General features: G+C 48.0%; 2 protein-coding genes across 2 annotated transcripts in view; one reads left to right on the plus strand and one right to left on the minus strand.

The window, feature by feature from the left end:
- Positions 1-318: 318 nt before the first annotated feature.
- On the plus strand, positions 319-2030 carry LOC104501940 (thiamine transporter 2-like; the record flags this gene model as incomplete). Its single annotated transcript, XM_010145836.1, has 3 exons — positions 319-511; positions 1006-1147; positions 1908-2030. Coding segments are annotated over 3 exons (458 nt in total), but the record flags the coding sequence as incomplete, so codon positions are not given.
- Positions 2031-4050: 2020 nt separating this feature from the next.
- Positions 4051-12110, minus strand: part of AGFG1 (ArfGAP with FG repeats 1) — a gene marked incomplete at its 5' end in the record, with an annotated part of 15065 nt that continues 7005 nt past the window's right edge. The window contains 7 exons of the mRNA XM_010145837.1: positions 4051-4782; positions 5114-5205; positions 5796-5954; positions 8876-8968; positions 9243-9322; positions 10027-10210; positions 11037-11246. Of these exons, the coding sequence (XP_010144139.1) occupies positions 4723-4782; positions 5114-5205; positions 5796-5954; positions 8876-8968; positions 9243-9322; positions 10027-10210; positions 11037-11246 (878 nt within the window). The remainder of the gene's footprint in view (positions 4783-5113; positions 5206-5795; positions 5955-8875; positions 8969-9242; positions 9323-10026; positions 10211-11036; positions 11247-12110) is intronic.

Genomic DNA, 12110 nt, shown 5'->3' on the forward strand with positions numbered 1-12110 from the left:
CAACGGAGCTGTGGAAGCAATAGCAACTTTTTTAGGCAAGTAAAAGATCATTAGCAGCAATTCAAGCCACTCCCATGCTGATGGGGTTCTTCAGCCCTGAGTTTGGTGCCTGTTTATCTCCTGTGAGGACAAAGGTCAATGGCAGCAGCCACCCCTGTAACACCCAAACCAGCCACATGCAAAGCGTGTTTGTGCTGCACAACTTTCAGTGAGATCTTCAAAACCAGTCTTTAGAGACACCTAGGTGTGCTCTTTTCCTTCCCTTTACAGAGTTAGGCCATGTCTCTAGAAAGATAACGTCTCCGTTTTAATTTTCAGGTTCAGCAACCTCCATGGCAGTTGGGTATGTTGAAGTAAACTGGGATCTCTCTGGAGAACTGGCTTTGGGGGTTTTCTCTGCCATGGATGCTGGCTCCCTGTTCCTCATGCACTTCACGGACAGCATCTGGGTGTGCTACGCTGGGTACCTTGTCTTTAAGGCATGCTACATGCTCCTCATCACAATAGCCACGTGAGTACAAGACAACTCTAAAGCAATTTACATCATCACGTGCCACATTGTTAATTTATCATGGTGTTACTGGAAGTTTCCCTATAGGTAAGATTTTTAAACAGGTCACAACAGCAGCATGCGTTGTTCCTAGCTTATATAAAACCGTGGTCAAAATTTTATGACCGAGCCTTTACAACAGGTGACCACGCTTCAGAAACAGCTGTATTCTGCGTGGAGCTGTGCAACGCACAGCTGTTCTCCACGTGAATGACCACGTGAACATGCACCCGTCTTTATCTAGCAAAAACAGCCACTCGCAGACGTTAAGGAGGGTGCACAAGTGCCAAAGCCAGAAAGCCAGATTTTTCTGCCCAAAGGAAGCTGTTAAAGCTTTAACCAAGACTGAAGAGGCTTTGTGCTTTGAAGGCTCCACCGTGCCCAAACATCCCCCACCGTGAAGTGCAGATGTCCCTGTCCCGCACAGCTCGGGTCACCTGCACACCCGCTCCCAGCTTCCAGGTCGCCGTCACTCTGAGCATGGAGCGCTACGCCCTGATGTTCGGCTTCAACAACTTCGTGGCGCTGCTGATTCAGACCGTCCTTACTGTGGTCGTGGTGGATTCCGGAGGCCTGGGACTGGATATCAGCACCCAGGTAAGCGACATCACTCACATGGCTTGCGGTCCCCATCCCTCCTCCAGAAGAGGTTTCACTCCTCTGGGATCGGCCTTGGGGAGGACACCAGTAGCGTCCAGTAAGTCACTGGGAAAACACATTGAACTGGCAGCAGCTCCCACAGCCTGCCTGTCTCCTGTCCTGCCGATCTCCCGTTTCTGCAGTATTTGCAGGAATATTTTCACAGAGTAGACAGGAACAACCACCACCACCCATTACTCTGGGGTTTTATGTTTAAAATCCTGCTCTTCCCAAGTTTGCTGCCAGAAAGCCCTCAGCAGCAGCAGGCGGCTGAGAGGCAAGATGCGGGTCTCCTGCCAGGGCAGTTTTGTGTTACACAGTCCCACCGGATGAGGCTCTCAGCAGCACTGCAGTGCTGGAAATCAACTCACCTCACAGCTCCCCACTACATTCCCAAAGCTGAAGTCTGAACCTGTTCCCTGAAGGAGGCTCAGGTCTCCAGCACTGGCCTTTCCAGAGAAGAGCCAGAAAGCACAGCAGGGCAGCTGCCCTCCTCCCCTGCTGGGCTGGGAGGGGAAGCACATGGCAGAGCATCCTCTCCCTCTCTTCTCACCACCACGGACTCCCTACAGCTAGACCTCCTGAGTCAGGGATCGTTTGGGGCATGAGCAACAGGGGAGGGAAGGCAGCTGTGGGGGGACACCTCTGAGGATACTACCTAACAGCTAGAGCAGTTTTTGATGCCTTTTCCTCCTCCTTTCCCACCTCCACATCCCAGTTCCTCATTTATGGCAGCTACTTCACACTCATAGCTGGGATTTTCCTGGTCAGAAGCACATACACCATCATCTCCATCAAATGCAGGAACACCAGCAGGGCTGGTGAAAGCACTGGGCGGTAACAGACGAGCAGAGCGGCTACAGGCAGCAGTGCTGGAGACTGTCATCCAAACAATTCACTGAGCACGACCGGCCTGTGGTGAACCAGGCGGTTCACGAGCCTCCAGCACAAGGAGCGTTGCCAGCAGCACAACGCATTCTCCTCCGCAGCTCAACACCAAACCATCCTCCAACAATCTATTTCAACTCAGATGTCATGATCTGGCAACAAGACTTTTGTGAGTGCTCAGTGAGCACAAGCAGCAAGGCCACGCAGATGCCTGAACCTCAGCGCAGAGCAGCAGGCAGAACACCCCCTCTGAACCTCCCCTTCCCCTGGGTGGTCCAGCTAAAGACCATTTCTGAGTCACAGGCATAAACCTTCCACTGCTCCCAGGGGACCTCAAGCAGCAAGTGCCCCACAGCAGCAAGGTGATCAGCTGCAAAACATGCCACAAGCCTTTAGAAAGCGGGAGACTAAGTTGTTACACACACTTTTAGAGTAGGTTAACAAAGAGCAATAAAACATCTTTTTCCAGAAGACACCACTCGTGCCTGTTCCAGGTGGATCCCTGCTGTGCTGTCTCACACAGCCCTGCCCAAAGCTGATTTCCATCAGCTCAGGTGATGAGAGCACAGGCTGGGTCCCCCTCCACACAGCTGCTCACAGCAGCAATGAGAACAGGGCTGATGCAGCCCGGTTCCCTGCACCAGGCAGGTTTCAGTGCTCCACAAACCCTTGTGAGCCCCCGCAACTCCCCATGCTACTGCCCTTCTGTGTCCCTGTCCGGGACAGGTCAGCTCAGCTGTAGAGGAGAACCCCAGCAGTGACAGCAAGGGGGTCACCCACATCCTACAAACCCTCTACTGCAGGGGATTGTTCAGGGGACTTCCCAGAGACCCTCAGGAGCTGAACTACCCACCAGACGCAATCCAGCAGAAGGGAGAGACTTCAAGTCTTTAACTTCACGCCACAGGACAAACCTAGACATCCAAGTGAGCGGTAAAGCAGCTTGTCTACGAGCTGCCTGTCCCCTGCTCTGGGACCTCCAAAGCTTCAAAAACAAGTGAACAAAATAAGACACAGAAACCTCCCCGCCTCAGCCAGCAGAAGACTAAAGCACCAGCACAGGAGGGTTTTAACAGGTCAGGCCATCCAGCTCCCCTGGAAACCAGGGGGTCCGGCACTGAGGTGGTCAATGACAAGTGACCTGTCCTGCCTTTCTGAATTCTCACCTCTGTCTTAAAGGAAAAGGAAGCTTGCACATCCTTTCCCCCCTCCCCCCAAAAATATCTATCATCTCACCAATCTGGTTATTCTGGTTACCATGACAGCTGTGCTAATTCTCTTCTCCTGCTGCTCAAACTCACGATTTTTCTAAGCTTGCAGTGCCTGCACTCAGGACAGATGGGCACGGTTTGCTTAGTTCCAGTGCAACACATGAGCTTCAGCCAAGGTGTCACTGTGTTTAAAGCGCCATCACCAACTGCTGACTGCATAGACTCATTTTTCTTGAGCCTTCTTGCCAGACGTTTCTTCCCCTCTCTACAAATTCCATTCTAGTGTGAATGTTTCTGGCAGGAGACATTCCAGCAGATAAAAAACCCAACAGATTAATTCCTTTTCCACAGGAGTCTCACTCGCCTCTATCGCTTTCAGTAGAAAGGTACAGCCACACCTGCAGTGCCCAGCCCTACTACACACATGCTGCTCCGGGCACAGCCACGTCCTGTTCCAAGACACCATCAGCTGCCCCCAGTTACAGGTCTCCTGCAGCTGCCCCGTGCTCCAGGATCCCTGCTCAGTGGTTCCAGGGTCCTTCCTTACACAGCTGGTTCCTCAAAACCATCTGCCTTCCTGACAGGTCACCCTGCTCCAGCTACACCAGTGCCACGGGGACACCAAGGAGCACAGCCGAGGGGGCAGGTGGCAGTTTTGAGCATAACACCTTTCAACCTGTCGCTTTGGGCAACTTGTCTGCATCCCACTACAGACATTCTAACCTGGTTAAGCAGCGCTGCACAGAAACGATGCCACACCACTGTTTTTTCTAATATTTATTTTTTTCACCTGCAAACTGTAGCAAAACATGATCAGCTTTATTATGCAGACAGGTCTCCCTCTAACATTAGAGATTTAGGCATGTATAAATAGAAGAGCTCTTAGGAAAGGAAAACGTTTTGAGAAACAAACAAACCTTCAGTTTAACTCCGTGACTTCCAATGCCAATGGTGCAGCTCATTCATTCCAAGAGATACGACAGCACCTCAGAGCGGCTGATCTATTCCCCAGTAACATTTTCACATAACAATGTGTTAAAGTTACAAATACTGATATGCACAAATAGCTATTTTCTAAGAAAAGTATGTACAGTACTGCAGCATAATGAGTGTGGTATCTGCAATAACTTATCAGCCAATTTCCATATACATGATACCGCTACTTTGTACCTGCCGGCAGCAGCGCCGAGGATGTTACCACAGCCCTCTGGTTTGCACGTTATTACCTGGTGGGGGGTTCAGGTTCTTGGGTTTCGTGTATTTTATCTCTTTTTTCATTTCTTTTAAAGGTACACAATGCAGGCTTTTATTTTTACTTCTTAAAGACTTCTTTTGTGTTTAAAGCTAATATCAGTGAAACAAGACAACAGTGCAAGAGGCGCAGAGATGTTATGTGACCACGTAAGAGTTCTTTTGGGTAAAGTGTCTATAAGGCTATAAGAAAGGATTGGTTGACGAGCTTCCTGTTGGGAACTGTCCTGTTGGTGCACCAACCTGCAGGAAAACAAAAGAAGAGTAAGACAGACTGTTCCATACTGCACGTGCAGGATGCATACGAAGAACACAGCCTATCAGGAAACAGCTCTCCCTTACGGCAGTCTTTTTCCCTTGGGGGGCTCTCTGCGCCAACTGCCAGAGAGTGGGACACAGGTACCTCTGTTCGATCACAATTTCTCATCCTAACACCGGGTTACACTGAGGAGATTCACCTGCTGCCTTCCCTTATTTGAAGGGAAAACAGATCCTTGTGCACCTCTAGACTGGGTGTTAGGGATTACGCCTGGGCAGATGTCCAGGAGTTAATACCGAGCAACTACTCACTCACCATAAAAGGGTTACTAGAGACACCAACAGCCGTCACTTGTCCAAAAGGAGTTACCACAGGCTTTGCCTGTCCGAACGCAGCGAAACCTGCTCCTTGGGAAGAGAAGGGGAAAATATTACTACCAGGAACCAATCTCCAGAGAGTTCTTTGCTGCAGCTCCCACACACGGGTATGTCAAGCCTGGACTGCACAATCAGCAGAACTGACCCCACTCAAACACCGTCAGGAATGCAAGTGTGAAGGACACTGCTGGGCTCGCTTTGTTTTCACCTGTTCACTTCCAATTTCTGCACATGCGCCTTTTTTCACTGTTATATCACCACTTGCGTTTAGGGAGAAAGCACTTTCCAATTCCCTCTGGCCTGTCTTCTACGAAGCCAGAGAAAGTTTTTTTACCACTGGTTGCAGGCACTCCCAAAACAGACCAGCAATCCTCCCTGCCCAAACCCCTCTCTGCCTGTGAACACTTGGGATCAGTATCCCATGAGGGTCACGTTTCAGCCACGTCACTGCACACAGGCAAGCTGGGGGGTGCTCAGCTACAGAGCCAGAACAGCCTGGGAACCCCTCACCAACAGCATTACCGGGTTCACTCAGATGTGAACGCACACCCCTTGGTGCTAACTCAGACAGACCACTTTCTCCGCATTCCCGACAGAAAGGGGATGATCTGCAGACCTACCATTGGGCTGCTGAGCGAAAGGGGTCTGCTGAGGGAAAGCTGCCTGGGCAGGGAACGAGGGCTGCTGGAAGGTGCCGCTGTAACTGCTGGGAAGACTGTAGGAGGCCGGGGTTCCAAACCCCGCAGGCATGCTCATGGACGCCGTGCTGAACGTTGCTGCTGGCAGGCAAAACACAACCTTCTGTCAGTTCCAGGAAAGCACCCGTGTCATGAGACCAACCTCTATAACTGCAGGTCAAGAGAATCTCCCAGCGCCTCAGTGACCATACAAAAGTCAGGTTCAACTTCCACAGCCACTGAACCCGTTTGGTAGCTTGGATCACCACCAAATAGGGACATAAATTATTTCTGTGCTTTAGAAATGAAGGGAATCGTTTAGAACTTACTAGACCCAGCACATTCAGACACCCTTTCCAAAAAGGAAGTTACTTTTTTGCAATCTCTACTTTATCAGACACCTCCCCCCGAGCTTTCTGGTGGAGGTCTGTGCACATCAGAAGCAAGCACTGCCAGGCAGCATAAGCCCCTCTGGTTTTCTCCTTCAGAGAAAAGCATGAAAGGATCTTCCTACTTCAAGCTGCATTACAGGAAGATACAAGTCCAAATAAAAATCCTAAGGGATACATGCATCCCCTCCTCACTGTCACAGCAAAGGCAATTCTCACCATGCACGTTCTCTGCACACAGTTCTTGCTGCAAATGCTCTTACTGTTGAGGTAAGGCTTAAAACAAAAAAAAAAACCCACCCCAAACTTATCTGATTCTCTGCTGAACAATTCCAGTCAAGGACACACAGCTCATATGCAATTCCACATGCCTTCAGCAAACAAACAGGAGCACATCGAGTGCAAATGTTCTAACAAAACCATTATTCAGTCTTTTGGGAGGTATTCTTGGCAGGAGAGGTGTATGGAAGGTTTTTTGGTACAAATACAGACAGCAAGCATTTTATTCCAGTTAAAACATTAGACAGGACGTCTCTTTTGAGATGCTACGAGTTAGATTTGCAAGCTCAACTGTTTAAAAAATATACATATTTAATGGATATAGCATATCAGCCGATAAATTTATCCCAAAAATATTTGAGGGCAAGACATTATACACACACAAACTGTTGACAAAGTACGCGCAAAACTGATGCACCAACATCATTCTGGGGTTACAGTTAGGGAAGCTATTCGACAGGAAAACTTGCTAGAACAGCAAACAGAAGCGCAACAAAGTGAGCAGTCACCTGGGATATCCCAAAAGGCATCACGCCACTGCTGTGGAACCTTCAAGAGTCACTCTGCTTGTCAGCACGACATCGTGACCATGGAGGGTACCAATAATGGTTTTGTTTCGGTTGTTGAACAGGTTGTCTGCATGCGCGCTTCTCTCCCACCGCCCAGTTTGGTGGTTGCCAAACACCCGGACCACCCCGTTCTGGAACGGAGCGTCCCCCGAAGCGCTGCGTGCAGAGAACCAGATCGCTACCAGTAAGCTTTGACAAGCAAGAACAACTAGCCGCAAGAAACTCGATACCAAGTGTGGCCACCTACCAAAGTGAGCCTGAGGAAATATGTGAGAGTGCATTGCTCCTGAGAGGCCTTGTGGAAGCCACAAAGAGACCAGACAATGTCAGATCATTTATACGCTCTTCAACAGTCATTTCTTAGTTACAGACAGCAAGACACACACTACGGCTAGGTACCAACCCATTCGTCCCCAGCAGGGCCAGCAATGGGGCAGCCCAGAACACCACTGGAAATAAACACTACCCAACCGATCTCCTGTGCAACAAACAGCACAGTCCATGCGGAAGGAATGCTCAGCATAAAGAGACTGGCTGCAAGATTACACCTTACGCTGCAGGGGGCAGAATATTACTTCTACTTGTTCTTACTTATCTCTCCTTATAGCTGCCAAAGGGCTGGAAACTCTGCGAGCCAACCACAGCGGTTTAGAAGGTGGAAGGGTAGAGATGCCATATTCAAACCAATTTATCTGAAGAAGCTACAAGTTCTTAACAGCGCTCCAAAACAGCACAGTTACGAAGGACATCAAAATAAAGAAAGAGATATTTGGGGCATTAAACAGCTGAACGAGTTTAACTGCACAGTATTTCAAAAGGGGCTGAAAACAGAATTCTTTTTAGCAGAGGACGTGACTGCAGTAATTCAGATTTAACTCAGCCTGATCCGCTTAATTCAACATACCTAAACCTTTGAGAAAAGCACAACTCCATGTTAAAACGCATCCACCAACAGATTTAAATCTGTCGCAGTCCAGTTAACAGACGAGAGTGTCAAAATTTAGCAGTGCCTCTGGAAAGTTAGCATAACCTAGCAGTCACGTACACCCAAGTTCAGCATTCCACAGGGAAGTGCAAGTTGGCTTTTTTAAAAGGTGATTAAGTTTTTATCCATGGAATTTTGATCCTACAGAATCCTTCCCCAGAAAAATCAACGTAATTCATGAGTGTAAAGACGTATTTAAACATATGCTTTACTCTTACAGAAAGGAAATACAAAGGACACCACTAATGTGCTGAGTGAGTGGCCTGGTGCAGAGCTAACAGCCCCAAAGCCTCATCTTCTCCGGGTCTAGCCCTAGCCCTTTGGTTCTGAGGGCTTTCAGGACTTTGAAATATAGAAATTGAAAAAGCAAGCGCACCAGCTTTGCAGCAGGACTTTCCAGATGCCCAGTTTCAGGGCAACCTGCTACAAAGCATGCTTTAAAGGCAAGGTCTGGGAAGGTACCCAGCTGGTAACATACAGACTACAACTAGCTTAGTAGCATCAGGAGACCTTAAACAGATTGACATTTTCCACAGCCACCATTTGAAGTCCTGGGATTGAGCCAGAAACAGGAATATAATGTCCTCGGCCCAGTAAAAAACCATCGCTTATCTCAGAACACCCCCAAGCTGATTTCTGCAGCTCATTCACAGACGTTGTACTCTGCACTGAACACACGCACACAACATGCCAAATAGACTAGAGACAGGTATGACAGAAGTCCTTAAAGGAACTAATTACACAGCTATGAAAAGAAGAAATCAAAGACAATCTCTCAAACACTTTGTGATTTTTTCTAACCTGTTGCTCCTCGGCTATTGGTCTGGAATGGATTTGTTGAAGGTGCCACTGGGGCAACAGGGGCAGCTACGAATGGATTTGTGGAAGGTGTTGCTGAAAGATGAAAAAAATTTCATTTAATAAAGTCTTTCAGAAATTGCCAATCCGACTGACATTAAGTTTATACTGCAATACATTAGTATGTAAAACTCCATGAGAAATCAGGAATTGGTAAAAAATGCTCCACTTGAAATGCATCACCACCACAAGGACAGTACTGTTTTGGCATCCTCTAGTGACTGCAGTACCACCAGTGTCAAAGAACAGCACTATCAGCTGAAAATCAGCAGGACAGAGCCCGTGGAAGGTGTTAGAAACACTGATATACCTCCGAAGGGAGCAGGCACACTCGAAGACGCAGGCTGTGTCTGTGCAGTAGCAGCCACGGGTACTGTTCCAAAAGCATTGCTGAAAATAATGCATACATTCAGTGACATCAGAATTGCTTCTCTGACAATTAGATACAACTTACAGTCATTGCTGGTACACAGAAGAACAGAATGGGAATGCTTAGGCACAGTCTGCAATCTGCAACCTACTTCACTGGTGCCAGGAACTGAGCCCCTGGTGCCAGGGTCAGAGCCTGTCACTAGCGCTGGGCGGTGGGAAGCCAACCCCACCACCAGTGAAAGAGCGGGCACTGAGCAGGGGCAGCAGCCGACAGGCTGCGAGGCAGGGGCTTCGGGGTACCTGCAGTACCCAGCAGAGCTACCACAGGAGTTCTGTATTTATTTCTGGCATGATCAAGACAAGAAGTGGCTGACACTGTTTCAATTACAAGTATTTGGACAGCTTTTTCACCAGGCTACGACTTTTAGCGTCCATGCAAATTCTCTGCACAGGAACATGTTACCACACAGGGGTTTAGCACGTGATGCCTAGGAAGGTGCAGAGAGCTTTCTGCTGACAGAAAGCATTCTTCATTCTATTCAATAACATCCCATCGCTGCTGTTATTGAGGACAACAGGGTGCAGTTTCAGTAGCACCTCTGAACTCGTTCAACATTTCCTCATTTAGACAGTAAATAAAACCAGGTTTGAGAAACAACCTTGAGCTGCCTTTCTGCCTACTGCGGAAATGAATGGAGCATGTCAGCTGCTCCGACGAGTACCTGCTGGCGTTACTGGCAGAAGTGTACGCGTTACTGGAGGTCGCTGTGGAGCTGAACACGCTGTCGAGCTCTGCCAGAGCTGCGTACTTGTCTGAAGACGCACTGGCCTGATGTGGGGCTGACAGCGCAGGCCCTGCTGACGCTGACACCGCTGTGCTGAAACTGCTTCCTTGCTCACTACCACCTAGAGAAAAAAGCCAGAGGAAAAGCGATCAAGATGGTTTCACCTTCTGCCCTAACGATGTTGAGAACTAAATGGAAGTTCAAGGGCAGTTTAAGTTTCAGATCTAAGAATTTTAAATACGCATTAGCACATACGGGGGGAAAAAAAAAAAAAAATGGTTTAACAAGGCATTAGCTGTTTGCAAAGAGCCATGCTTCCACAGGTATGCTGCAGCTCCAGAGCCTCTGGTTTCCCTGGGAAATGACAACTCAATACTACCGTCATCTTCAACTAGCAGATCTAACAAGCCCTCACAACCCATTTCAGAACAGAGCTCTATGTTACAAACCAACACACATTTTTAGACACCGTTTGAGAAGAAAGGAGTTACAGAACAACTAGGTGTTTTCTCCTTAACTTAAAACCAACTAAATCCAAGTATCACTGCCACTGATTTATAAAAAACTAAAGCCCAAACTTTTTGTGGCAGAGAGGCAGGAAAGCTACACTGGCAGTTCTCTGCAGCTGCCGGAGCTCTCTGTTCAAGAGCCTTCACCACCAGTTTTTGCATAAGTATAAACGGTATGTTTGTATTTTATGTATTTCACCATTGCAGTACTCTTTAGCTGGATATTTCCACTGAGAGTTACTCATCTTGATAGGAAGTAGGTTCCCAAAAGGCAGTCTGAGGACACCCTTTTAGGGTGATGGCTGCGCTGACGTGAAGTTCTGCTGGTAACTTCGCGAAAGGTTGCTCTGAACTGCCGTGACACCTTTGACCAGCGCAGCCATCCCTGCGGTGAGCACACACGTGCAGGTGAGCACACCAAAACATGAAGTGTCATACCTTGCCCTGCACTGAAGATGTTATCTAAATTAGCCAGAGCTGCGTATTTGTCAGCTGACTGGAGACCAGGTTTACTCGCTGCAGCTTTAGTGGCTGCAGCGGCAGTTGTGCTGCTCTGAGAAGCATTGAAGGCTCCAAAGTCAGCGCTGGAGGATTTGTGGAAGTTTTCGAAGTGAGCAAAGTTTGCATTCACCGATCCAGCACCTCCACCTGTAACAAACGGAGCGAGACACCATCAACATCCACAGTAAGTCTCTCCAACTGCAACTGGCACAACAATCCCACCTCCTTCCGCTTACACACGGCAACACATTCCCCCATCCCACTCCACATGTTTAAGATTGACCCTTTCCCATTTCCTTCCAAGCTACACTGGGTCATCAGAAAAAACCAGTTTTTATATTTTTCAGTCTACAGATCAGGGACAAAAAAGACCCCCAAACTTCAACAGCTTAAACCACAGTCATAATTTGATTTTGAAAATGATATGCTATTTATTAGCTGTTAAAGTAATTTCAACAAGATCTTGCTAGAAAAATAAGTATTTGTCTGAATCTTTAATATTCAATATCCAGAAGCTTCATTTTCCTGTCATAGCTACTATCTGCAGTTACTTAATGGTACAACGTTCGACCATTTCAGAAGTCACTCATCGTTCTAAGCAAAAAACAGTGCCTGGAAGTCCAAAAATACCGTGATTTCATGTCATGAAGAGTTTAGTTCTCTGTTCCCAGATTTTTAGACTGCATCCAATCTGGAAAGAAGTGAGGGGGAAGACACAACACAGCTCTTTTTATACCACATCTCCACTGACGTCAGAGATACAAAATCAATTTTAAAATTCTGACTTGGGTCCACACAAGGGAACTTCAGTTCAAGTCTGAAACCACGAGCTTCCACCTCTCCAGTGTCCAGCTGGACAACTGGATCCAGGCAGGTCTGGTACTTCAGTTTAGGTGAGCTGTTCCACTAAGTGCATCCCTTTTTGTACCAGTTGGGTGAGGACTCCACTCAGGCCACAGAACACACCGCTCTCGAGCAGCACAGTCAGTAAGGCACCACATACGCCACAGC

This window comes from Buceros rhinoceros, unplaced genomic scaffold, assembly GCF_000710305.1.
Source record: "Buceros rhinoceros silvestris isolate BGI_N320 unplaced genomic scaffold, ASM71030v1 scaffold20001, whole genome shotgun sequence".
Lineage (NCBI taxonomy): Eukaryota > Metazoa > Chordata > Aves > Bucerotiformes > Bucerotidae > Buceros > Buceros rhinoceros.